The sequence below is a fragment of the Alosa alosa genome, chromosome 16, assembly GCF_017589495.1.
Source record: "Alosa alosa isolate M-15738 ecotype Scorff River chromosome 16, AALO_Geno_1.1, whole genome shotgun sequence".
Lineage (NCBI taxonomy): Eukaryota > Metazoa > Chordata > Actinopteri > Clupeiformes > Clupeidae > Alosa > Alosa alosa.
Genome location: NC_063204.1, coordinates 1,333,019 through 1,360,435, shown reverse-complemented (window position 1 = coordinate 1,360,435; position 27,417 = coordinate 1,333,019). Strand labels below are relative to the sequence as shown.

Here is a 27,417-nt window from a genome sequence, read left to right as displayed (position 1 = left end):
AACTTTTGGATGGAGTTTCTGATGCAAGCATTGACACTCTCAGGTGACATAATATACCTGATATACCAGTGCAATGTTTTAGTTGATGTTGACAGGTAAGATATAAGAAGCCGGCAGGGCAGGCCACCAGTGTTGGGATGAAATATAAGAAGCCGGCAGGGCAGGCCACCAGTGTACCTGTGTATTGTGTGAGTTGTTTTTATCTTGTGTCCACAGGTAAGATATAAGAAGCCGGCAGGGCAGGCCACCAGTGTTGGGATGACTCCAGAACTGGAGCGGGTCAAACAGAACCAAGAGAACATCAGCTCTGCAAGTGCACACTTACACAAGCACATCTCCCAGTGCTGGGGAGTGGACACACACACACACACTAATTAATTGGAAGATATGGGGCCCTAATTAATAGAAAGATACAGGACCTAATCAATAGAAAGATACAGGGCCCTAATTAATAGATAGATATGGGGCCCTAATTAATAAAAAGGTACAGGACCTAATCAATAGAAAGATAAGGGGCCCTAATTAATAGGAATATATGGGGCCCTAATTAATAGGAATATATGGGGCCCTAATTAATAGGAAGATATGAGGCCCTAATTAATAAAATGATACGGGGCCCTAATTAATAGGAAGAAATGGGGCCCTAATTAATAGGAAGATATGAGGCCCTAAATAATAAAATGATACGGGGCCCTAATTAATAGGAAGATATGGGGCCCTAATTAATAGGAAGATATGGGGCCCTAATTAATAAGAAGATATGGGGCCCTAATTAATAGGAAGATATGGGGCCTTAATTAATAGGACGGGCTCATTTAATGCCATGAGGAAGAGCGTCTGCACACACACCAGCTCAGGGCACCTCATATTATGTGATGGCTTTGCCTCATGCAGGGCACCTCAAAGCATGTAATGGCTTTGCCTCATGCAGGGCACACTGTGTGCATTATTAAAATAGGGCCCATGAACTGCCTCATGTAAAGAGGATTTATCTTTTTAGTTAGACAGTGACAACACAAGCGAGAAGACATGTACAGATCAACAGTCATAATTCATGTCTTTTCTTTCTCTCTCTCTGTCTCTCCCCCCCCCCTCTCTCTCCCCCCCCTCTCTCTCTGTCTCTCTCTGTCTCTCTTTTGCTCTCTTTCTTTGTCTGCCCCCCTTTCTGTCTCTTTAGATAAAGTATCAGAAGGGTCTGCAGGAGGTGAAGGGCCTTCTTGTTCAGAACTGGACACTCCTGAAATGCGGCGTGTCCGCAAGTCTCAAAATGACATCTCCATGGTAGCGTACCGGTCATGGTGATGCGGTTGCCGTGGATATAACACTACTAACCCCCACATTGAGCGGTCATGTTGCACCCTGGTACACTCCACTCCACTGCCCCCTGCTGACTGGGAGGAGCAGTACCTGTTACTGCCAATAACTTAATAACGTATTGTGTCTGCACACTAATAATTAATCATTAATAAAGGTTTTATAACTTGTGTCCTGTGTGAAGTTTATTGCTCACTGACCAAAAGCACCCACAAGTTGTGTGTGTGTGTGTGTGTGGTGTGTGTGAGTGTGTATGAGTGTGAGTGTGTGTGTGTGTGTGTTTGTGCACCTTTTTTTAATATAACAGATATTCCTATGTAGTTTTCTTTTTTCTCCATATTTCCTGATGTTCACTGTTCACCTCTTCCCTCCAAAGGCCAAGTACCATGAGGACTTTGAGCGCGCGCGGGGTCGTGGTGGCACCCCTGGGCTGGAGGAGGGCATGAGCATGGGCATGGGGCACGGGCACCCCCACCCCCCCCCACCCCCACCACAACAACCAGGTGATGAGCGAGGCCGCCTACAAAGGCGTGCACCCACAGGTGGTAGAGATGGACCGTAGACCGGGCATCAACGTAGGTTAGTGTCCTTTTATATCCACTGCTAGTATTCTGCTCCCAACCTGTCCCTCTCTCCATCCCTCTCTCCATCCCTCTCTCCATCCCTCTCTCCATCCCTCTCTCTTTCCCTCTCTCCATCCCTCTCTCCATCCCTCTCTCATCCCTCTCTCCATCCCTCTCTCATCCCTCTCTCCATCCCTCTCTCTTTCTTCATATCTTTTTTCTTTCTTTCTTTCTTTCTTTCTTTTCTTTCTTTCTCTGTCTGTCTGTTTTAGTTTTTCTTTCTCTCTCCCTCTCTAGCCTTGTTAGCTTTTCCTCTGCTGTTCCATCTGTCCTCTCCACATCCTGTTGTTCATTTCATATTCCTGTTTATGACCCATCTGTCCTGCCCTACCGTTCCCTGTCCTGCCCTACCGTTCCCTGTCCTGCCCTACCGTTCCCTGTCATTGCTGTGAAAGACCTGAAGGTGTGGCGCACTGATCCTGGGTCCATCTTTGATTTTGACCCCGTGGAGGATAATATTCAGTCCAAGAGCCTGCACAGACTGTCCGGTACTGCCCCCCCATCTTGTTTGCTTTATTTGTTCATATGAGTGTTTATGTGTCATTTGATGTTTACACTAGAACGTCTACTTCCTTGTTTTGATGTGTGTGGACATTCTTTACTCGCAGTTTGTTTATGTCACTCGTACTATATGGTATTCCTGTGTGTGTTTGTTTATGTCACTCGGTACTATATGGTATTCCTGTGTGTGTATTTATATATATATATATATATATATATATATATATATATATATATATATATATATAGTACATGTTATTCCTGTGTGTGTTCTTTTATTCAAATGAGCACACACAGAACCACAGGTGCAGCTAGCACTGTCAATTTCAGACCACTTCTGCTATGAAGTCATAAGTCATGCATGTCAGTTTCACCTATTCTATCCTTACTTTCCATAATATCATTTCCCTAAACCTCTTTTTCCCCTTTATCCTCCTCCTCCTCCTCCTCCTGCTCCTGCTCCTGCTCCTCCTCCTCCTCCTCCTCCTCCTGCTCAACCTCCTGCTCCTGCTCCTCCTCCTCCTCTGTCTGTCTGCTGTGCTTGGTGTGCGGTTGCTGCCCCCTGGTGGGGGGTTGTGGCACCAGAGCGGGCCAGCCGGCTGAGCAGGCAGCAGTCGCAGCAGTCACTGCCGTCCCAGGCCCAGTCCGTGTGCAGCTCCATCGGCTCCGAGCTGTGGGACCGCAGTGTGTCTGTGTGCAGCAGCAGCTCCGCCATGCAGTCCCAGCCGGACAGAGGTAGCACTGCTACACTCACAGAGGGACAGAGCTAGCGCTGCTACACTCATAGAGGGACAGAGGTAGCACTGCTACTACAGAGGGACAAAGCTAGCACTGCTACTACAGAGGGACAGAGCTAGCGCTGCTACACTCACAGAGGGACAGAAGTAGCACTGCTCTTACAGAGAGACAGAGATAGCACTGCTACACTTACAGAGGGACAGAGGTAGCACTGCTACACTTACAGAGGGACAGAGGTAGCGCTGCTACACTTACAGTGGGACAGAGGTAGCACTGCTAGCTAGCGCTGCTACACTCACAGAGGGACAGAAGTAGCACTGCTATTACAGAGAGACAGAGATAGCACTGCTACACTTACAGAGGGACAGAGGTAGCACGGCTACACTTACAGAGGGACAGAGGTAGCGCTGCTACACTTACAGTGGGACAGAGGTAGCACTGCTAGCTAGCGCTGCTACACTCACAGAGGGACAGCACTGCTATTACAGAGGGACAGAGATAGCACTGCTACACTTACAGAGGGACAGAGGTAGCACTGCTAGCTAGCGCTGCTACACTCACAGAGGGACAGAAGTAGCACTGCTATTACAGAGGGACAGAGATAGCACTGCTACACTTACAGAGGGACAGAGGTAGCACTGCTAGCTAGCGCTGCTACACTCACAGAGGGACAGAAGTAGCACTGCTATTACAGAGGGACAGAGATAGCACTGCTACACTTACAGAGGGACAGAGGTAGCATGGCTACACTTACAGAGGGACAGAGGTAGCACTGCTACGCTCATAGAGGGACAGAGGTAGCGCTGCTACGCTCATAGAGGGACAGAGGTAGCGCTGCTTCACTTACAGTACAGAGGGACAGAGGTAGCACTGCTACTACAGAGGGACAGAGCTAGCGCTGCTACGCTCATAGAGGGACAGAGCTAGCGCTGCTACACTCATATAGGGACAGAGGTAGCGCTGCTACACTTACAGAGGGATGGAGCTAGCGCTGCTACACTTACAGAGGGACATAGCTAGCAATGCTACGCTTACAGAGGGATGGAGCTAGCGCTGCTACTACAGAGGGACAGAGGTAGCACTGCTAGCTAGCGCTGCTACACTCACAAAGGGACAGAGGTAGCACTGCTAGCTAGCGCTGCTACACTTACAGAGGGATGGAGCTAGCACTGCTGCACTTACAGAGGGACAGAGGTAACACTGCTACACTCATAGAGGGACAGAGGTACTGTGTTGCTCAGGACATTCTTGTCTCTCCCTCTGGACATGTCTCATAATGCATGTTGGAGTGTTTCTCACTCTCTCTGTCAGCTATGCAGGGATTACATACTTTGCATTCTTCACAATTTTGATGTGGTATCTCCCTTAACATTGCAACCATTGAGTGTCAGTGTGGAACAGTGGAAAAGTGGAAAAGGGACCAACATGTCTCTCACTAACGTGCACATTGATTATAGGGTCCCTGGACTTTGGTTGAATAACTCAACTGCTGTTTTTTCAAATGTACATTGCATGGTTACTAGCTACCTTGAATAACGTTGTTTTCACAGAATTTTACAGGTCACGCCCACCAGGACAGCCATTTACTTTAACCTGGTCTTTATCCTGTCCTGTTCTTTAACCTGTTCTTAATTATGTTCTTTAGCCTGTCCTTATGACTCAGAGGTGTTTGTCCCATGTCCATCTCTAACCATTTTTGTTGCCATGGTCCTTGACCCACAATGCTTATTTCACACTTGCACTTCGATTGTGTAAACACTGCATGCAACGTGTGCCTTTAAATGATTGACCTCACACAGAGATGAGCTGGTGTAAACCCAGACCACCTCTTCCTGGTTTGAGACTGTTGGGATGTGGCACCCTTGGGTCGTGGTCCTCCGCTAAACTCTCTAAACTCCACCACACCGCGTGTCTCCTCTCCAGCCTCATCTCTCTGTATCTCTGTATCTGACCACTAGTCCCTGTGCTTGCAGGTGCGTACCACCAAGGAGGACAGCACCAGGGACACTACATGCACCAGAGCAGCATGTCCTCAGTGAGGTCTGTCCAGTCTCCCCCTCACTCCGCCACCATGGTGAGTCTCACAGGCATGGAGTGTTTTTTTACACTGTTAGTATTCAGCACTTTTCCAGCTATCCAGTATACTGAATTTATTTACACTTAGTATTCAGCACTAGTCTAACAATCCAGTATCCTGAATTTATTTACACTTAGTTTCAGTACTAGTCTAGCTATCCAGTATACTGAATTTATTTACACTTAGTATTCAGCACTAGTCTAGCTAACCAGTATACTGAATTTATTTACACTTAGTATTCAGCACTAGCTAACCAGTATACTGAATTTATTTACACTTAGTATTCAGCACTAGTCTAGCTAACCAGTATACTGAATTTATTTACACTGTTAGTATTCAGCACTAGTCTAGCTATCCAGTATACTGAATTTATTTACACTGTGTAGTGCTACAGCTTCACTATCGATGAGTGCTGGTGTTAAATTGTTTAGTAAGTCGGTGTACTGATATTAGTTTTTCTAAAACAGTTACTGTTGCAATTGCATAAGTCCAGATATAGTTCCACATGAAGAATGTTAAAAATATAGCAGATAGGGATTTTATCTGTAGCATTTTTTTTCTGTGGCAAGCAGCAGTGAATGCTAACCTTTTGTTTTCCATCATTTTCTATTTTTCAGAGAGTGTATCGCGCTCTGTACGACTATGCCGCCCAGGACCATGACGAGGTGTCTTTCCGCGACGGCGACGTCATCATCAACGCGCAGCCCATCGACGAGGGCTGGATGTACGGCACCGTCCAGAGGACCGGCAGGTCCGGCATGCTGCCCGCCAACTACGTGGAGTGTTGCAATTAGAGGGGAGGATCTGGTTGGGTTTTTTTGGGGGGGCAGGGGGATACGGTAGGATAATTCGACAGAACACCTGCCCTCAAACCCCACCCCAGCTCCCGCCCTAGCTGTGGGGGCAATAGAAGTCCTGGGAGGCTGAGGAGTCGAGTGTGCTGTAGTTCCGAGGCACACTGCAGCCATAATGTTAGCTACGCTGTTTAGATCTCTATGAGCATGACCTGGACAGGTATTCAACTCCTTCTGTGCCACACATTAATACACATCTTGCTTTATAAAAACTGTGATTCTATGCTTATGGGGATGTTAATGTCGTGTTATTGTTACTGGATGAAAATACTGAAACGGATTATGGCCCAGTATGTCTAGTTCTGCTCAGGTAGGATCGGCAAGCAGGGAGAGAGAGAATATGAATATAGAACATAGAATGGTCAGTAGAATTGCTCCGCCCTCAGGACTTCTATTGGAAGGACAGACCTGCCTTGTATTATTCCTTTGTGTCTCTATTTTTGTTAACTTTCACATTTAGGTGTTATCACTAATACATTTTTTTATTATTGTTATTATTATAATTATATGGTTATTATAATTTACAAAAAAGGAAAAACATTGAGTGACAGACTCTGGGTTCTTCAGTAAGGTGGTCTGCAGCAACACAACCTGTTATGTTATTATTAACACTTTTTTTCTTATGAGTATTGTGTTATTATTAACTTTTTTTTTTCTTATGAGTATTGGGTTATTATTAACTTTTTTTTTTCTTATGAGTATTGGGTAGTTCAGTGCTGTAGACATGGTAAACAATATCTCCTGTCTCAATGACCTTGACTGTGTTGTATGTTTGTATACAATATGCATGTACAGAATACTAACTGGGATCTATAGTGCGTTTTCTGAGGCGAAGTCCAACTCTATAGATGTTGAAGCAAAGTTCCAGCAGGTTGTTTAAGACATCATTCTGTGGCTAGTGGCACGAGAACACCATGAAAAGATATGTGTGTATATTAGTACTGCGGAATCACAAGGTTGTTTAGGTGCAGAGATAATTGCAGCACTGTCTGTGATGAGGGCAGTCCAAAATATTTCAGTTACATAAGCAATATATCGTTTTGTCACTTAGATACACATATACAGAACACCCTTAAAATCCATGTTTCTGTGACAGATTCATGGATGTTGACTTTTTGTGTCACTCAACTCAACTGAAAGAATTGACATTATCCAGAATATTCCACATTATTCCAACTCCATAAAGGAGATGCAAATAACCATAGTGTGTTGCACATCTAATGGTTTTAATCAAGTTTCTGCACATCCGTCTTGGGTTAATATTCTCTTGTACAAAAAGGAAATAAAAGTGTTTCCCTTTGTTGATTTGATTGTGTTAACAAATTCACTGTACCAGATAATAATTTCTTTTGATAACCAATGCACCTGAGTTTTTATTAATTGCGGTGGTTCACATGTGTGACAAATAAACTGCTTTGTCAACATTCAATGCTTGCCTCGATTATATTTTACTTATTTGTAGAAACTTCAGTTTTCATTTGAGCTCAAAATAAAAAATGTGTTTTCCTGCCATTTCTGAGATTGGGCTACTTAAATCGGTCCCTAAAAGGTGTTTTAAAAATGTCTAAGCATAAGGCCCATTCTCTCATTTTACTCGCCACAACAGCAGGGGGCAATGTGAATTTATTTTTTAGAACATCCTGCACGCCCTAATATTGCGCTTGCGCACTAGCTTAGAAGGAACCTAAGCACAACGAACTAAGTACCGTACCACTCTTTACTAAGAGTATCGGCGTTCTGAAATACTGTAAAATGATGAAATTGCTACCAAGGTTACTTTTGCTATTGTTACTAGCCTTTCCAACAACTATTCTACTGAAAGGTAAGTGAGACTGATTCAATAATGCCAGTTAATTAGCCTGCTTGGCTCGAAACTACTGCTAAGTCAGCTGTACTTGCGAGCTAGTTAGCTAGTGGCGCATTGAGTGAAAGGCCAGTCCATGCGCACTGATATAAAATGTATTAAACGTTAGAGCTTTTTATTTGTGCGGATTGTTTGTTAACATATCTGTTACCTAGTTTGTGCAATATAGCTGTCATGACTACATGATTATTAGAGCTACTTTTGAGTATTTATTTTTCTTTTGTGATTAACTGTACTTGACTGACGTGTCCTTACGGCTCGGCTAGATATGGAGGTTTAGCCTAGCCACAAGCATGATAGCTAGCTAGCATTGGCTAGCATACATAGCCTGATCTAGGTAGTCCTAGTTTGACGTTAGCATGGTGAACGTTCGTTAGTGATAGCCTGTCAAAACGGAGCTTTCGGCTCTCGAAAACACGTAGTCTACTTACTGGTTGTGATATTATGGTCAATGAAAATACCCAAAAGTAGTTGATTTACAGGGGAGATATGTTGGGGCCATGCACATTATTAGTAGACTGAAGTCGTAATCAACGGTGTGGTTGGAGGATGTTATGCTTATTGAAACGTTAACTTAGCAGCTTAACCAGGAAGGCTACAGGGGCTGGTTCCTTGTTCCCCAATTTAGCTGCTAGTGTGTCAAAAAAGGCGTCCCAGTTATTTTGAGAACTAAGTCAGAGGATTCAGTAACGTTATTGGAGAGAATTGTTTAGCCTTTGCCTTATTAAGTAATTGTCATATTTTATCTACCCCAGTTAATATTGTCAGGAGGTTGCTGATTCGGACATAAACGCAACCTTAACGGGTTTGAGGTTGGCCAAAATTAGATTTGGTCATATGTATTAGTTGTCATAAATGTTGTGGATGTTGTTGCGCTGACCAGCACAGTTTGGAGGTCTGTTCCATAGCCTTGTGCTCGCTGAACTCCTTTTGCCATAATGCAGGACCATTGGTGGCAGCACAGGATGCTACTGAGGACGAGGAGGCTGCTGATGAAGACTTAGGAGATGACGTGATTGCTGAGGATGATGATGAGGCGGAGGTGGAGGATGATGAAAACACGGAATTGGTAAGAATTGAGTTTTATAGATTACATCACTAACCTGGCGTTGGGATTCATACGAGCATGTAGCCTGTCAAGAATGAATACACTTATGAGATACACTCGTCTCCACACTGATGAGATGCACTCCTGTCCTTTGAGGATGCTTTAAAACAGTCGTCTTTCTCTGCAACTTAGACAGAAGAAAAAGATGAAGAGGAGGAAGAAGAAGCATTAACGGGAGAAGTCAAAGCCTCCCCACATGCTGACACAACCATCCTCTTTGTTAAAGGAGATGGTGAGTACTTCAGCCTCCCCACATGCTGACACAACCACACACCAACACCACACCATGCACACCACCACATCACCACCACATCACCATACACATCACCATACACATCACCATACACATCACCATACACATCACCACACACATCACCACACACATCACCATACACATCACCACACCACACCATGCACACCAACACCACACACACCCCCACCAACACACACACACCCCCACCAACACACACACACCCCCACCAACACACACACACCCCCACCAACACACACACACCCCCACCAACACACACACACCCCCACCAACACACACACACACCCCCACCAACACACACACACCCCCACCACACACACACACACCACCACCACACTATACACATCACCACTAGGGCTGAAACGATTACTCGAGTAATTTGAATAATTAAGGCGAGACACGGCAGGTGAAAACATTGTTTTTTCATGCACTGGTCAATTTCGAGATTTTGAGCTAGTATGTTACCTTAGCATGTATTCTATCACACTACTACAACAAAAAAGTCCGATTTACACATTTAGGTGTTTATTTCATTATATTGTGTCTCTCTGCCTGTATATTTCTCCTAAATTCAGCAAAAGTTAGCATTCTAACCTTGCATGCACTCCCGCGACCGTGGTCCAAAACATAACATGTGTACTACCGTTGGAAAGCTCTGTTTTTCCTGTATCACGCTATGTGATCCATATATGGACACTTCCTTTGTTTTTTGTTTTTTGTTTTTTTTTTAGGGCTAGTGACATAATTTTCTGATTTACAGGATAACAAAAGTAGATATTCATAAATCCCTCTGTAAATGTTTTCCCATCTAATATCTGAACACAATGAAAACATAATTTTGAACTTGGCTGTATCCAATGCTTAGGTTTCGTGCCTTAAAATGTATGCAAATTAGCGCATATTTAATTAGATAATGCCTAATATTTAATTTGCATATGTAAACATTAAATTACAGCAAACTTGTAATACATTTTTTCTCATATTAATGTAAGTAATCAACTGGGGAAGTTTCATAGTGATATCTGCTTGTTAAACATTTTACCCTATTCACCTGTAGTGTCTCGCCTTAAATTACAAAAAATGATCGAGGAAAATTCTATGCTTCAGCTTCGTTTAAGCTCGCCTAACTAGCGCATATACACTCAAACAGACTCAAATTGGACTGTGACACTCATGCGTGTCTTGAGCCTTTTTATCTCTATTAGCAAGCTAACTACCTAAGCCTTATGACACAACCCTACATACTGTACTCATAAGTCATATGGTTAGCAAGCTAACTACCTAAGCTTTATGACACAACGCTACATACTGTGCTCATAAGTCATATGGTTAGCAAGCTAACTATCTAAGCTTTATGACACAACGCTACATACTCATAACTCATACTCATACTCCGAACTTGAACCCCCTCCTACTTCTTTGAAATCATGAGTGTGGAAATATTTTGAGGTTAATTCATTCACGTCAGTTAACACTTACTTAGGCTACTCAACTTTCCAAGTGAAGTATAAAATTACTTTAAGGCATAACACGCACATTAACAGTGTAATATTCTGTGAACACTAACATTGTGTCTCTTCGGAGTGTGCTATGGCAATCAAAAAATCATTCTGTGTTATTTCATGTTCACGTCTATGTTTATGTCTTCTGTTAAGTACTCGCGGTAGGAATGGTTTTAAAATAAAAGCCCCTCAAAACATAACTGGAAATAAGAAAAAAGCATAAGAAATGAATTCATAGTAATATAATAAAAAAAAGATTGAAAATGGAATCAAATCGTGACTTTAATAAAAATGGAAAACTAAATTAAATCGAGGATTTGGACAATCGTGACACTCCCACTGTTGGTTAGTTAACAAGCTAATAGAGCTAATATGACATTTTGGTGTTTTTGTTTTGTTCAGGAAGGGGGGCATATCGCCACCTAGCCTAGCGGCGTAAGACATTCGTACTTAGGTCAATAATTCGACTTTCCTTCAGCGCATGTAAACTCGAGAAGGAGAGTGGTCCAGTCAAATCCCTTAGCCGAGCTATAACGGTAGCTCGACTTAACTGTGTATGTAAATGTACTGAATCAGCAGCAAAGAAGATCCCTTATTCAATCCTAATGTCCCTTTCCCCTGCGTCCTCAGACTTCCCGGCCAACAACATTGTCAAGTTCCTGATGGGCTTCACCAACAAGGGCGCTGAGAACTTTGTGGTGGAGTCCCTGGACGCCTCCTTCCGCTACCCGCAGGACTTCCAGTTCTACATCCAGAACTTCACGGCCTTGCAGCTGGGCATCGTGGTCCCTCCCCTGCGTCAGGCCACCTTTGAGTACTCCTTCATCCCTGCCGAGCCAATGGGAGGACGCCCCTTCGGCCTGGTCATCAACCTCAACTACAAGGACAGCAATGTGAGTTCAGCTCAGCTGAGTCAAGTTCAGCAGTGATCACCTCAGATTTAAAAGGGTGTAAGCTTTTATCATTTACAAATGCGATTTTACAGAGTACGACTAAGAGAACTTGGGATGTTGTATCAGTCACCTATTTATTATTGCCCTCTTACGTGTATGTGCCACTTAGTATCAATTTCCTTACTGACCAAGACGGTGCATTCAGAAAAATCGTAAACTCCAGTGTGAAAAGTACGGTGGCGCATTGCATTCACATCACACAAAAAAATAATCAGGTTATCTCGTAATTATGATAATTATCCCATTTTATGACACATTTCCAATTCTGCCCCCACTTGTGTGAGGCAATGACATGGTCTATTAGAGAAGATAGACTTAACAGCTTCCCAAGAGAAAGTCTGAAGCTGAAGTTCCTTTCAAACCTTTACTTAGGATTCACTGTAAAACTATGCAGACCAACAGAGTACATCTCAGTTAGCATTTCAAGTTACAGAATAGAAACTAGTGTGTTAGCTTATGGCTAATGTATATGAAAAATCCCATAGAGATGCTAACGTTTAGCATAATCAATAAAAGTAGATATGTACAGCCAACTTCAGTCCATTTACGAAAGGGTTACATAAGAAGAGTTCTTTGTTTACAACTGACTATTTTCTCTCAATATAATACATGTCGGAAAAATGTGACTGTTTAACTCATCAATGCCACTTGACCGAGTAGCCTAGCTGCACAAAATAAACAATAGGCATGCGTGTGACAACGTGGATGGAGGTAGCCCTATGCGTAGTAGTACCTCCACCTACTGTTTAGGACTGTAACATTGGCGATTCGACAGGCTTATTTTTCATGCCACCAAAGACGTGTTAATCTCTCAAAGTACGAAAGTCATTCAAAGCAGGAAATCAGTAGGAAATATGTGCTTGCTTTTATTAAAAGGCTGTTTAGATCCTCAGCATGATCCTATCCTTATCTCATAATTACGAGTACCCCAGAACAGTCCCAAACTACTGCATGGTAAACATAATCGTGTTTATTTATCGTCATTATTTTTACCCATTAGAAATGATCTAAAATGTTCAATTGAAAGGGGTGGAAATTGGTGCTATTACTTCAGTAGGCTGAGCACAGTGGACAACAAGGTTGTACTGCACTGGCTCACTCTTTATAGCCTGTGATTGTATGGCGTGAAATGCTGCTTTGATCGTAGATCTTAATGCTCAGGTTAGGTTGTGCCAAGTGAAGAGAAGGAAATGAAGCAAACAAAAAACAAAACGACTTTGGCTGCACTTTGGCATGCTGTTTCTCACCTCTCTCTCTCGCTCTCTCCTTCTCTCTCTCTCTCTCTCTCTCTCTCTCTCTCTCTCTCTCTCTCTCTCTCTCTCTCTCTCTCTCTCTCTCCTTTCTCTCCTTCTCTCTCTCTCTCTCCTTCTCTCTCTCTCCTTCTCTCTCTCTCTCCTCTCTCTCTCTCTCCTTCTCTCTCTCTCTCTCTCTCTCTCTCTCTCTCTCCAGGGCAATGTGTTTCAGGACGCCGTGTTTAACCAGACCGTGACGGTCACAGAGAGGGAGGACGGTCTGGATGGAGAGACGTATGTGAAGGCTTTCTACTTCCTTAATGCTCTTAGTTTCATGACTGTCCATCTTGTGATTTTTTTTCACTGATGAGTTAGATAGTGGTTTTGTTTTTGTAATTCTATATTTTAGTAAAATGCTCTTCAAAAACCCTGAGTAAGTGTTATGGAGTAACCTGAGTAGGTGTTTGGGCAGCCGTGGCCTACTGGTTAGCACTTCGGACCTGTAACCGGAGGGTTGCTGGTCGAACCCCGACAGGCACCTAACCCCTCACTGCTCCCCGAGTCCTGCAGCTCACTGCGTCAGGATTAGTTTGTGCTTCACCTCGCTGTGTGTGTTTCACTAATTCACGGATTGGGATAAATGCAGAGACCAAATTTCCCTCACGGGATAAAAAGAGTATATGTACTTCAGTGTTTCCCCTAGAATTTTTTTCCAGCAGCGGTGCTGTTGATCGTAGGAAGCCCCCATCCCCCCCAAACAAAAAAAATAAATACTCCTTAAATGGTGACTTATGCTGGATTTTGTCGAAAGAAATGGACAAATTATGACAACCATCAGCACAAGCATTTACAAAGCATGATTTATTGCAGTACTTGAACAGGATTATTCATGTTTTTCTTTCACCTTTTTCATTTACATTATTAGTAATTATTACTAACATTATTATTAGACATTGAAATAAAACAAAAATGAAATGGCACAACACACACACAACAGAAAAATATTATTTACAATTAATTACAATAAAAATATTTAAAAATGTATTAAAAAATAAAGCTTAATCACAGGCCACTGTACAAACTATTACTATTTAGAATGTACAGTGCTGAGCATAAGTTAAGACATTTATTTATATAATAACATTTATCTATTTACCATACATGATGCATTCAAAAAGAATTGATGTCCTTAAAGATTTGATTTTTGCTCTTTTTTTTTAATTAAGGCATTAAGATCAATTTCTGAAAGATAAGATTTTTATTCCTCCTTTTAGTCAATTTTAGCATTGGTGTCTTAACTTTTGCACAGCACTGTATAAACTATATAGACTTCTCTCATGTCATTACACTGTATTAGTGCTGTGCAGTTCGAATTGAGTGCCTGTCACTTTAAGGCCGTGACGGCCCGTGAGGCTTGCTTGATTCTCACGGTTTTAAGCTAACTTAGTAGTAGCGTTGTTGTGCATCGTGCATAAGTTTATGTGGATGAAATTGAATTATGTTTTCCATGTCATTTGGTAAAATAAATGCTCAAAAGCCTAACAACTCGAAGAAAATCTATCTTGGATTATAGGAGATAAGTGTCTTGTATCATTTCTATGATTTTGGTGAGCTCTACAGGAATTACAAACCATCTCCTGATGTAAATGGTTGCGTATCCTATTCCTCAAATTCATTTAAACCCACCATAGGCTAGACCTTAGTTTCACAGCCTAGGTATGTTAGCAACACAGGGCTTGAAAGCATTGACTGTATAACAAACAAAAACAAAACAATGCGTGGAATTCATCTGGGAACAGGATACTGAAGGTAGGGGCGAGCTACCTCGCTGGCGTGTTTAATCTTGTTCCTTGGTTAACATAATGTAGGCTACGTTTTTTTTGCATCTGCTAATAAACTTAAACATAAACACAAACAACGTGATCTCCTGTGGAATCCCTGACTGCGCCTTCAACGTTAGCCTACTATTATTTGTTGACATCAAACCTGAACAAACGGCAGCTGTTCCTTAAGTTCACTTGCATTTTTTCCCCCCAGTTAGGCAACTTTTTTGCAGTGGCGCTTGAATTCCAGAAGCGGAGCTGTGCCGCTGCTAAATACATTGTAGGGGAAACGCTGTACTTATACTATATATATGGAGTAACCTGAGTAAGTGTTATGGAGTAACCTGAGATTTCTTTATAAACCCTGAGGAAGTGTTATGGAGTAACCTGAGATTTCTTTATAAACCCTGAGGAAGTGTTATGGAGTAACCTGAGATTTCTTTCTTCACCACTAGGGGGCGTTGCTACACAGAAGCATGCAGTTATGTTGAGCTTATTTTTTTCTCTTGCCTCATCAGGATCTTCATGTACGTGTTCCTCGGTGGTCTTGGACTCCTGGTTGTCGTTGGGCTTCACCAGTTGCTGGAGTCAAGAAAGGTAAAAGACACACTCCCTCACATGTAGAAACACAACCGTGCACCACCCACACACATCATAACCACTTCCAACTCTATAACAGCCACTCACCATCCACAAACACACCATAACCTCAGGATCACTACTCTACCTAACACAAGGAGCCGCCCACTCTGTCATGATGAGAGAATGTTAAGCTTCATTCTGAACTGTCATGTCATGTGTGCTGCTGATTGGTTTGCAGTGCAGGCTGTGACCCATCATTCTATTGTTCCTTAGGGCAGGCAGGACAGGAGCATGAAAAGAAAGCTTGCTAAGGCAGCCGTGTTTCTGCAGATGATGGAGGTAGACATGACACAGGACATGCAGGTTGCTAAGGCAGCCGTGTTTCTGCAGATGATGGAGGTAGACATGACACAGGACATGCAGGTTGCTAAGGCAGCTGTGATGGAGGTAGACATGACACAGGACATGCAGGTTGCTAAGGCAGCTGTGATGGAGGTAGACATGACACAGGACATGCAGGTTGCTAAGGCAGCTGTGATGGAGGTAGACATGAGACAGGACATGCAGGTTGCTAAGGCAGCTGTGATGGAGGTAGACATGACACAGGACATGCAGGTTGCTAAGGCAGCTGTGATGGAGGTAGACATGAGACAGGACCTGCAGGTTGCTCGTCAGATCAGTGACCGCTGGTTGGACTTGGCCTCTCATGCCTCTGGAGGGGCGATATTAAGGCTGACCTGCATTCGTGCCAGAACGTGGTACAAAATGGCCTGGGTCAGGCCCTTGTAAAACAGTGTGCAAACCTGCACTTCACCTGGTATTTCTTTTTAGATGATATTTCTCTCATTCTTGTTGTAAAACGCTCTAGCTAACTGGTTTGTTGTAAAACACTCTAGCTAACTAGCTAGCTGGTTTCTTGCCTGATATGCAGAATTGTATGCAGTCCTGCAACTGCCAGACTTTTCCGATTGGCTCGCATCACCTTGTGAACCTCCAATCGCATGTGGCATTAATGTGAGCACAGGCTTTCGGAGACTACGTCCAACCCAGCGAGCACTTGAGTTCAGTCAAAACATTTTAATCACCAAAATGTAGCGTAAAATTGGCCGTATACACGGTGCATGTAAAATCTCACATTGTCGTCAGTTTTTCCTACAGGAGTGAAAGGTGTAAAGTTTAAAGGTGAAAAGTTGAAAGTTTAAAACATGCAGAGGGTTTTGTATCCCTTGTAAGGCCCAGTGAAGCCACCTCTGTGAGCCCGTTGAGGCCCATCTGTAGCCCCAAGAATGCCGTATGAGTCAGCAGGTCTGGCACGTTGGGCTTTCTGTAATACATGCATGTGCCTGTGGACCAAAGGCCTGTGATGAGTCATGGAAATATTCCACATCTGTCTGTCTATTAGCCACATCAGAAATGAACAAAAAAAACCTTCAGCAGGTTTTGACAGGGCGAGAATCCAGCAGCTTGCTGTGACCGGGTCAGGTTCAAACAGTAACAAAAAGTAACAAGAAATAGAGATAGCTGTGTTGTATATTTACATAGTCCTAGCGTAACCTTCTGACAGAGTAGTAGTAGCAGCAGTATTGTGGCAGAGTGATCTCAGCCACTTGGATATGTAGCTTGCTGTGACGAGGTCAGGTTCATTCATCTCAGCCACTTGGATAAGTAAGATGCATCAGGTTTGCCTGGTAATTTACACCAGAGCTGCTTTTCAAGTGTATCTCAGTTGCCCGTCTGTCTGTCTATCGGTAAAATTATTAGATAATTACAGCTGTGTCAGTTTACACCAGTAGCTCTTTACACGCACATTACAGCTGTGTCAGTTCGGAAAACCACGTGGATAAATGTGACGTTAGAGACAAACGCAGTGTCCATTGTGTTTCACTCTTACGTGTCAGTGTGTTGCTTGTGTAAATTCCCAGTTAGCGTTTTGATTGTGTCTGTGTGTTGCTTGTGTAAATTCCCAGTGAGCGTTTTGATTGTGTCAGTGTGTTGCTTGTGTAAATTCCCAGTGAGCGTTTTGATTGTGTCAGTGTGTTGCTTGTGTAAATTCCCAGTGAGCGTTTTGATTGCTCCTAAGCGTTTTGATTGCTCCTAAACTGCCTGTGCGGTCTGCAGAGGAGAAGGCCGGTGGCCAAAGTGGAGATGGGCACCTCTAGCCACGGGGACGTGGACATGGACTGGATCCCTCAGGAGACGCTGAACCAGATCAGTGAGTAGAGCCAATGGCATCACCTTAGCATGACCTTCATCTTTGACCTTTGAATACTTCATATTCTGAACGCCTCTTACCCAGCTGCCTGTACTGTAGCCTTGGCAGTATATAGTGTGTGTAGCGCCCTTCTTATTGTCCTCAGTGATCTACTGTCTGTGCAGTGGTTGAATGCTCTTGCTTCCTTTTGTTGCACTTTCCTGTTTTTGAATTCACAATCTCAAGTTTACACTAAATATAGTATATAGATGGTTGTTGTTACAGATTTGAAGAGCTATTAGGTAATTGAGGTGTGTACTATAAAGGAAACAGTTTCTACTTCCTGCTCCTGGTTCAGTGGGCTTGGTGCTCCTAGGGCTGTTTTGCTATACCTTTGTAATGTCTGCATGGTGCTCCTAGGGCTGTTTTGCTATACCTCTGTAATGTCTGCATGTGTGCTTTGGTTCTAACCACATGGTTCACTTGCTGTCTCTTGCTTGGGGCACTCACTCGTTCTCTCTCTCTCTCCTCTTCTCTCCTCCTCCTCCTCCTCCTCCTCCTCTTCCTCGCCTGTGTCTTCAGTGCAAAGCCGGAGAGGTGAGACTCCCTTTCTCGCAGTGGTAGCACAGCTACTGTTTAGGATTGGCAGACAGCAGTCAATAAGTAACATTTCTTAGTAATAACTATATTGTTCATGTCCACCCAATGGACTTAATGGTCATTTGGAAAACTCCCCGTGCTTGATTTAGGTGACTTAGTCGATGTTCACACTGACATGCTTTGTTCGCCTCCAAAATGCGAGTATTCCGCAGGAGTGAGCATTAAAACATGCGAGGGAGAAATTGCCTGTGTACATAATATAAAATAACCCGAGGTGCGCCCAATGGTGCGCTGCAATCCATGGGGAAGCAAAAAAGCATGTCGGTCTGAACGGCCCCTAAAGGGTGGTCTTGTGCGGGCGCGTGCGTGTGTGTGTGTGCGCGCATGTGTGATGTGATGTGATGTTAACCCATCTGTCTTCCTCCCCCGCCCTGTAGACAAGGCCTCCCCCCGGAGATCGCCTCGCAAGAGGACGCAGAAGCGCTCGGCCGGCTCAGACGAGTGAGGGCTCGTGGCCGCGCCGGGGCCGGACCCAGGCCACACCTGGCCCAGCTGCTGGTTGGCTCACATGATTCTGTGGCCGCACTGAGCTTCATGACCGCTGGGGAGGGTGTCTCAACCCCCCTCCCCCATCTCAAACACACGCACACACACACACACACACAGACACAGACACGCGCCCGCACACACACAGAGCCTACTGCCTCCCTTTTTAGAGACTGCCCTCTCAATCATAACACATTTAAATTTCAAATTTGGACAAGTACAACAGCGTTGTGAGCTGGGGGAGAAGTTTAAAAAGTATGCCATTAGATGAACTTTAGGCTGGACCTCTGTCCTTGAAAAGAGGTTTGTTTTTGGTCTTTTTTTGGTCGTTTTTTCGCCCTGTTGTTTTGTGTTTGTTTTGACGGTATCTTGGCATGGTAATTGAAATGGTTAGTTTACAGGTTAAAACTGTAGACACTGATTGGTACTTCAGGGCTTATTCACCTTTTCCGCAATGCTGTCCGGGTCCTGAAGCAAAACAACAACAACTAAACTGGAGGATGTGCTCCCAGATATGTTTGCAATTATTTTGTTTTTATTTTTCGTTTGCACTGGTCCTCTGTGTGCTTGAGTCCATGGGTGTCCATGCCGGTTGCCATGGCGCTCTAGCGGCCACAGGGAAACCCCTGCTCTGACTTGCCGTCTGAAGTGCACTGCTACGTTCAGCACTCAGCTCCTTGCTCATGCCAACTCTCGTGCTAGAGCGGAAGCTTTGGGATGAGATTTCTTTTGGTTTCTTTCCCCCGTTTTTGCCCCCGTATCTTAGAGGTGCCTCATACGACCGCGAATTTGTGTAGCTCCTCCTCCTTTTTTTTCCAAAGTTCCCATTTTTGATGAATTATTACTACTTTGATGTCAGGATTTTAAACCTTTTTTTTTTTTTTTTTATGTTATCTGAAGAAAGCACTGGTGTATAGGGGGGTTCAAATGGGGTAAATGCAGTTAATTTATTTTCTTCTGATTTGTCGAGACCTATTCATTTTTTTGTACACTGTACCTTCCACTGTTGCCAGAGGCAACGCCCTCTACTGGCCCTTCAGAAGGACTCGTGTCCTGGGCTGACTCACGGGGCGACGTCCACATCTGCTTTCTGTAGCAACTTCTGGCTTGCAGACGTGACTGTGTGGTGGGCAAGCAAAAGCATCCGTTAGACAACTAAGGATTCAGGTATCGATCTGTCTCCTGTCCCGGCTGCAGACGCGTCTTGTTTTTTCAACATTAGCCTTTTTACCATGTTGAACTAATTCAGTGGGAGGGTGCTGGTCTGATTTGTTTTTTTTCTTTTGAATGATAAGACCGCTCTGTGTCTTGTACATTTTTTAAAATCTTCTGAGTATTAGTGATATTGATGTGTACATTTGGAATGAATGACGTGGACTGAATAGGCAATACAAGAAATAAAGGTGAATGAGATGTTGTGTGTTTTGGACCTTGTGAGCATTTGTAACATTTACACTGGCTTATGGACAGATTGAAGAGCCAAATGGCTTCCATGCATGCAGTAACACTTTAGAGGTTAGGCTGCATATTTGAACCCTCATGCAGCAACACTTTAGAGAGGTTACGGCTCCCACACACAGCTGCGTGCATCGCGTTGCTGGAGACGCATCCCATTCACTTTAAATGGGCTCACGTGATCCGTTGCCGAACTGAATTGTGGGTCCGTCCGCTGTCGGGTTCTCCCGCTGCTCGAAGTTCAGCTGTTGCTGCACCGACAGACGGCACCGGCCAATCAAGCCAATCTACAGACGGCACCAACCAATCACATTACGGTTTTACTTCGACATTTGCATAGCTACCGCCGGGAACACCCACTGGAATGCGTTGACGGAACGCAGCTGTGTGTGGGAGCCGTCAGGCTGCATATTTGAACCCTCATGGAGTAACACTTTAGAGAGGTTAGGCTGCATATTTGAAGCCTTTTGCATGCTGGAACGTGTATGGCCCAGTGTTTCCCATACATTGACTAATCTGTGGCGGGGCGCCACGAAATAAAAATCGGCCGCCACAGATGAATATTCTATGTTTTGTTTAATTTAATTTAAATATAAGGTGCGCTTTTTACGCACGCAGCCTTTCCTTGCTCCGCCCCGCTCTCTCTCGTAGCCCGCAGCACAATTCCACTGCATGTGTATTTCACAAAATATTCACGATTGTTGAAGGATTGTTGTTGCCACATAGAAGCATTGCATAGAAGCCGCCTGGCTAAATTGTTATTAAATCCGCTTTTAGCATCGCGGACCATGCTGCGCAAATTTGTTCAAAACTGCTGCATTGAAGGGAACTCTGCTAAGGCCTTATCACAACATAACTTAGTTTAGTCTCTTCAATGTAGCCTACTAAGTTATGAAATCAAGCAGTAGGCTATCAAAACTAACGTTAGAATACTGTTTGGATGTCGAATTTAGCATGCTTAGCCTACTTACAGCTGCTTGTCAATTTCGTTGAAGGGCTCATTTTATTGACTCTGACACTGAATGTTTGCAAAATCCCGATGTAAATGGAAAAGTGTTTTCCAAAATTCAAAAAGGCTTGTCCCAAGGAGAAGTACGAACCTTTATTTTAACTATGTAGAAAACGTGATGAATTGCATCCACACATCAGCAGCCTTTCAACTGTGTTACAATTGCAAGGGTTCCCTCAAACGTCTTAAAGTGACAGGCACTCAATTAGACCTATACACTACCAAGACTATCTTAAATCCCCCCCCTGGAGACTGGAGAAACCAACCCAACCCACATGCCATAGGGCTGAAATGGCAAATGACATACTGTGGAACTGTAATAGACCTCTGAAGTTCACCTACAAAAAAGCTGCCATCTTTGACATCCGGTATCTGGTGATTTTTCCTATGGAAAATAACATGGGGATTTTGAATTATCGCACCTGTTAAACTCTCGCGGGGATGGAAAAAATCTGAAATGCAGACGGTTTCCTGAACTTTGTCTTCTGCCTTTGAGTGGATACTGTGATCTTGGTAGGTGAAGGCGGCACATTTAGATTTTTGCTACCCCAGACCTAACTTGTAATGCAACTTGCCATAGGTAGTTAGCTTCAATTAATAACCGGATCTCCTTATATGGGCAAAGATGGCCGTATTGGTTCTTTTTTGTAGGCGAACTTCAGAGGTTTATGAGCAGCGGCTCTGCGTTTAGGGACACTGGCACACTGTGGCTTTGGCATGACATGGCCATGAGGGGGCAGCACTGTGGCTTTGGCATGACATGACCATGAGGGGGCAGCAGAGTTCTGGTGATGACTGCCCAAAGAGCTGTTTTTGTTTGTTTTGGGTTAAAACAGTTAAACACAATCATAAATGTCACCTATCATGGCAATTTATGAGGCAGGACGAATATGTTTATGCCTGAATACACACAAGCCATTCAGAAAACATGAATTTAGTTTTGATTTGCCAACATGTCACCCATGTTACCGTTTCTCTGATCCTGATTTGCACAAGTGCTTTTGTGCAGAAATGAACAGAAAAGTAAATTGTACAAGAAACCTGGACACTGGATGTTACTTGTGCCATTGTGAACCCATTGTTAATGGAACCTTGTACTGTATGAAAGCCACAGCTAAAATGTTACTTAGCGTCTCTGGTAAGTTCCTCTATACATTTTGAACAGACTAAAAAGATCAAGCACCACACGTGTTGACTTGTTGCCAAGGTAATAGCAGAGGGGTGCTTTAGCCGGACGGGTCGGAGGGTGAAATATGTTTTCAGATTTTGTTATCCCAATGTTGCAATAAACCTCTAACAAGTTAAAGATAGATAGATAGATACTTTATTGATCCCTACGGGAAAATTCAAGTTCCCCTGTATACTGAGCCTTCCACCTTGATTGGCACCCCTGGAAAAGATGATTCAAAATGGGTATAAATTCAACCCTGAAGGGAAGCAAATTCAGTCTGAGAAGAAAACCCTCAAAGAAATAAATATTTTTAACAAAAACACAAGTGATACAATTACTGGCACACTCATATTTAATTTAATTCTCTGTAAAGCCTCATTTGCCAATAAAAGAGCTCTAAGTCTCCTATAACATCTTATACAGAGCATGGGAGCAGGGGATTTGAGAGCATTCCTCTTTACAGAATATCTGGATCGTCCAGATTCCTCAGCCCTTTCTTGTGCATGCTCCCTTAAGCTCGCCCTACTGGTTTTCTATGGAGTTCAGATCAGGGGACTGAGTGACCATCTCAGAAACTTGTTTTGTGTTCAGTAAGCCATTTTGTGTTGATGTAGGTCATCCTATGGATCATGACCCACAGTTGTCTTGGCAGAGGCATCCAGATTCTGCTTTGAGATGCCCAGGTATTTTATTCCATGATGCCATTTGAGATGCCCAGGTATTTAGTCCATGATGCCATGCGTTCTAATGAGGTTCTCAGGTATTTAGTCCATGATGCCATGCATTCTTATGAGGTTCTCAGGTATTTAGTCCATGATGCCATGTGTTCTAATGAGGTTCTCAGGTATTTAGTCCATGATGCCATGCGTTCTAATGAGGTTCTCGGGGCCCAGGCCTACAGTATAGAACATCACAGACCCTCCACTATATACTTAGCCATGGAGTAGTCTTATTTACACCACGTCCACCTTGAATGCTTGCTGGGCAAAAAAAGCTTAATTAATGTTCTTTTCATCTTACCATAGAATATGAACCAGGCAGCTGCATTTAACAACTCCAGTCATTTACATTTATAACGAAATGACAAGAAAAACTTTTTTTCCTGAAAGGCCTTTTGGATAATCTGTTAGCATGGAGGTCACTTCTAATGGGTTTTTCAGACGTGATGACCCCAAGATGCTCCTTTTATCTGTGTCTCTCCAGCAGTCATATTTAGGGACTTGTCTCTGTTACCATCCTCCTCACTGTTAAGGCAACATGAACTTGGGTCCTTTTCCAGGCAAGTTTGCAACAGTTGCATTTGACTGAAACCTCTTAATTATCGTTTAAACTACAAATGTGTGTTTACAGACATGGAATTGTTCTCATAGCCCTTCCCTATGAGGTCACTGCTCTTATTTGCATATTTTCACCTTTCCAGTTCATATTATGAAACAGGAAGTCATGGATTATTCCTTGAAAGTTTATTTAAGAACTGCAGAGTAGGCTAATTAAAAAAAGATGTCAGCAACATTTTAATAAGATTGTCTAAGGGTGAAAATAAGTGTGGCATTTGTGTTTTTTTTTTTTTAAAAAATAGCCTCTGTGCATTTCTTTATGATGCCATTTTCTTCTCAGAATAAATTTGATTTCCTTCAAGATTAGGCTAAATGTTTCCTTTCATTGTGAAAGACGAAACAGCAAAAGATACTTTTTCCTAGGCCTGCCTCTTTTTACTTGTCCTTAGGGAGCCAAAACTGGCAAAGAGTTGAAATCACTGACAGTTTGAGAAGATTTGTTTAACAAACGAGACATCCCCGGCCGGGTTTTACATATAGGCAGGGCTTAGACCGTCCCTCATATGAACATAGCGCACAACATATTACTTGCTGTAGATTAGGCTACGTAGTCTACCGGTTGTCATTTTCTGTTACAAACTTTGTCACAAATACTGACAAAATCTCCGGCTGAGGTTCCTATTACAGCATAGTTTACTCAATCAATACAGAGCTCCGCAAACGTGGTAACCACCGTATTCGGTATTTGCTCATTCAACACGGCTCTGCGTGCTTGTGTATCCTCCCTCCCGAAAACGTCACGCGGTAAGTCTATAGGCTACTTCAACCGGTGCCATTCTTGTATGACAGAAGAATCCCCTGGAGCGCCTCCGCCGATACCCCACCTGCAACTCGCTGACATCGCATGTTGGATGTTGAATCTTTCAATCAAGTATACTTGACCAGAAGTATGGAGGATACGAGTTTATAGAGGAAAACAACTACAATAATGAGAAGAAACACAATGCAGTTGTTGGCTGGAGTCCTCTTCGCTACTTTGATATCTTTGAGTGGCTTTGTTTTGGCGGAGAAGAAAGGTAAGCTCGTCTAACTATTCCCCGCGCTATCTCATGTGTGCGCATGTTTGTCTTGTCCCGTATCAAAGGGATGTGTTGGGATTTGTTTCTTTTGTTTTTTTTCTGCAAAAACGTGTTTGTAGAATATAACGTTTCATTTAATGTTACGCATTAAGTTAATCGCCCGTATTAGCCTAGTTTAGACTTGTCCAGAAGCCGACTTTGTATTAGTTATTTGTAGTCCACGGACGTTTTACTATTATTATTATTATTAGGCTACTATTTAAGTGCGAAAAGCTAACTTTCAAACTTAATCTTAGATAACAGCTTTTAAAAGACCACACCACATTATCACCACAAAGGTAATTGGAAACTACCATCCAAATGAAAACTAAGAAGCAAAACCACAGACAGGTGCTCCAGACCCCTTGTGTATGATATTGAGAAGTTAAATGATATTGAGAACACAAACAACAACAAAAAGTCTGCATTTCTGAGCCATCTTCTCCTAAATTGTGTCTGATAGACCTGATCTGTCATGGACTTTAACAAGACCTGCATAAACCACAGAACTCCATACACACTGTAATATTTTTCAGTCTGGTGTGTTTGGATAAAGCTGGATCTGTGTCCAGATGCCAGATGGTGTGTCTGAAAGGCTGTTGGCTCACCGTGTGGCCACTGGCCTGTCTGTCCAGCCTCGCGCCCTTATAATCGGGCAGTCCCCCGAAAAACCAGGGGTGCTTGCCCAGCCTTTGTCTGCACCCTGAGCAAGCAGCATCAAAGCAGATGGCCATCCGTGTGTCCATGTGCTTCCCCTCACTGCCCGCTCCTCACCAGCACAGACCCCCACTACACGTCTATTCCTGGGCTTGCTTTCTGGGGGTGGACAGTGGGCTTTGTTGGGAGCTATGACCTGGTGGGGTTATGGCTGAGCTGCAGGGATGCCCCAAACGTCAGGCCAAGATGGTTCTTGTTGGGTAAAATATGGGACATGTGCTGGGATATCTACACCAACAGACCGTTGTTGTGTTGTGTAGTTTGATGCTTTATATAAAAGAGAGAGAGAGAGAAATCGAGAAATCTTTCCTTGTCATTTTCACTCTATCTGTTAAAGCCTTTCCATTAACAAGGCGATTTCCAGAGGCTCTGAAATAGTTTTGATCTCAGCCTAAGGGAGACCAGTTCAGTTGAAGGAATATCAAATCTATTTTAGCCCCACGATGAGCTGTACATTGCCCCATGGGTTTCAGTCGTGATTATGGCAAGCCCAGAGCCTCCAGGAACTCTGCAGTTGTAGAGAGGCTGATGAAGCATTTCCTTTCACTTAAAGCCCCCCTCCCAGGATTCCCTTGCTAGATGGGCGATTGTTCAGGGATGATTAGAAGTTGCTGACATGTGCAGGTTTTTTTGTTATCATACCAGAAAAAAGGGATTTGATGAGCGATGGCGTTCTGCTGGCTGAAGCTTAATTGATGGTGCGATAATTGATGTCAGTCATTGTCATGGTTACGCCTCCCCTCAGCACTTTCACTCCCTCAGCATCATAAGTGTCAATCAAGGTACCGGCTTCTTGTTTTTAAAAAAGCCCAGATTATGGGCAGCTTTTAAAGAATTACTTTGTGCTCCTACATATCTCCATGTTTTAATTGATATTGTCATGACGACACTGTTCTAACAGAAGACCTATTGATTGAATTAGACTCGCTCAAGTGCACAGTATTTAAGAGCCCTTGTTGTGGAGGCTGTCATGAAAATGAGTCAATGAGAGTGGCTGGGGGTTCTCTAGAGGAGGATTACCCTGTTAAAAACACTCTCCCACACACAGACACACACACACTCTCACACACACAGACACATACACACACACACAGCTCTGCCAAGAGCACTCATCGTTGTGGTGTGTGTGTGTGTGTGGTTTGTTTTCTGTCGTCTCTGGTTTCATTGTTTTGGCTCAGCCGGCGATGAAACGAAGACCCTCAGCCGGCGATGAAACGAAGACCCTCCAAAGTGAAGCTCGCTGCGTTGATACTCTGACCTGTCTGTCTGCTTCAGCCACATTGTTTCTGTTTTCCTGCACACAAGCATGTAGTGAGTGATGAATCACAAGTCCCTCATCGAGATTATAATGCGCCTGACAGTCTGAGATCCCAGAGAGGACGCGCTGGCTGTGTCTCAGGGTGTCTCACCTAGAGTCATGAAACATGATCTGTGTTGCTATGAAAGGTTGATGTTGAAGGGATTTTGTGATCCTCACCTCTCCTGTTTTGGCTCTGAGCTGTTGGTTTGAACTGTCAGAGGTCCCTTTGATGTTCCTGTCAATCAATCTAAGAGAGTTTAAACCAGCAACTGGCTTTTCTAGCGATGTTTCAGCTTGCGAAGTCTTGATCAGAGAACAAAGATTTTTCAAGTGTTTTGTAGCTGTTGCAAATCCCCAGAGAAACTAATTAACCAGCTCACCCTAAACCAGGGGTGGGCAAACTGCGGCCCGCGGGCCGGATCCGGCCCGCCAAGCACTTTCATCCGGCCCACCGAGCATTTCATTTGGTTATCAGCCAGTTTTCAAAACCCAATGTGGCCCTTGAGCCAAAAAGTTTGCCCACCCCTGCCCTAAACGCTCAAATCAATCACATGATTTCTGACCGTGGGCCAGGAGCTGTCCAGGTGTATA

General features: G+C 43.6%; 3 protein-coding genes across 12 annotated transcripts in view; all 3 read left to right on the top strand.

Annotated features, from left to right (window-relative positions):
• The window catches only part of LOC125309769 (LIM zinc-binding domain-containing Nebulette-like), a 156,648-nt gene extending 149,112 nt beyond the window's left edge, over positions 1-7,536 (top strand). The window contains exons 5-10 of one of the 2 annotated variants that reach the window (XM_048266869.1): positions 1,691-1,752; positions 1,784-1,893; positions 2,333-2,425; positions 3,024-3,173; positions 5,150-5,250; positions 5,871-7,536. In XM_048266869.1, coding sequence (XP_048122826.1) covers positions 1,691-1,752; positions 1,784-1,893; positions 2,333-2,425; positions 3,024-3,173; positions 5,150-5,250; positions 5,871-6,047 — 693 coding nt within the window. In that variant the 3' untranslated portion in view covers positions 6,048-7,536. Of the gene's footprint in view, positions 1-216; positions 310-1,177; positions 1,282-1,690; positions 1,894-2,332; positions 2,426-3,023; positions 3,174-5,149; positions 5,251-5,870 lie in introns of those variants that run through there. The other variant, XM_048266868.1, reaches the window with a different exon arrangement.
• A 159-nt stretch (positions 7,537-7,695) lies between these two features.
• ssr1 (signal sequence receptor, alpha) lies at positions 7,696-20,197 on the top strand. Of its 7 annotated transcripts, none has more exons than XM_048266863.1 (10): positions 7,753-7,929; positions 8,916-9,040; positions 9,212-9,311; positions 11,483-11,745; positions 13,255-13,331; positions 15,379-15,457; positions 15,716-15,841; positions 17,561-17,654; positions 18,216-18,230; positions 18,671-20,197. In XM_048266863.1, the coding sequence occupies exons 1-10, from the start codon at positions 7,860-7,862 to the stop codon at positions 18,736-18,738; spliced, it is 1,017 nt and encodes a 338-aa protein (XP_048122820.1). In that variant the 5' UTR covers positions 7,753-7,859; the 3' UTR covers positions 18,739-20,197. The 7 variants fall into 7 exon arrangements, with proteins under 7 accessions (XP_048122817.1, XP_048122819.1, XP_048122820.1 ...); XM_048266865.1 differs by having other exon boundaries at positions 7,759-7,929; positions 15,716-15,781; XM_048266864.1 differs by lacking the exon at positions 18,216-18,230 and having other exon boundaries at positions 7,756-7,929.
• A 1,607-nt stretch (positions 20,198-21,804) lies between these two features.
• LOC125309058 (epidermal growth factor receptor-like) overlaps positions 21,805-27,417 on the top strand; it is a 68,085-nt gene continuing 62,472 nt past the window's right edge. Inside the window, exon 1 of one of the 3 annotated variants that reach the window (XM_048265718.1) lies at positions 21,805-24,767. In XM_048265718.1, the coding sequence (XP_048121675.1) occupies positions 24,680-24,767 (88 nt within the window). In that variant the 5' untranslated portion in view covers positions 21,805-24,679. Of the gene's footprint in view, positions 24,768-25,036; positions 26,838-27,417 lie in introns of those variants that run through there. The other 2 variants (XM_048265719.1, XM_048265717.1) reach the window with 2 other exon arrangements.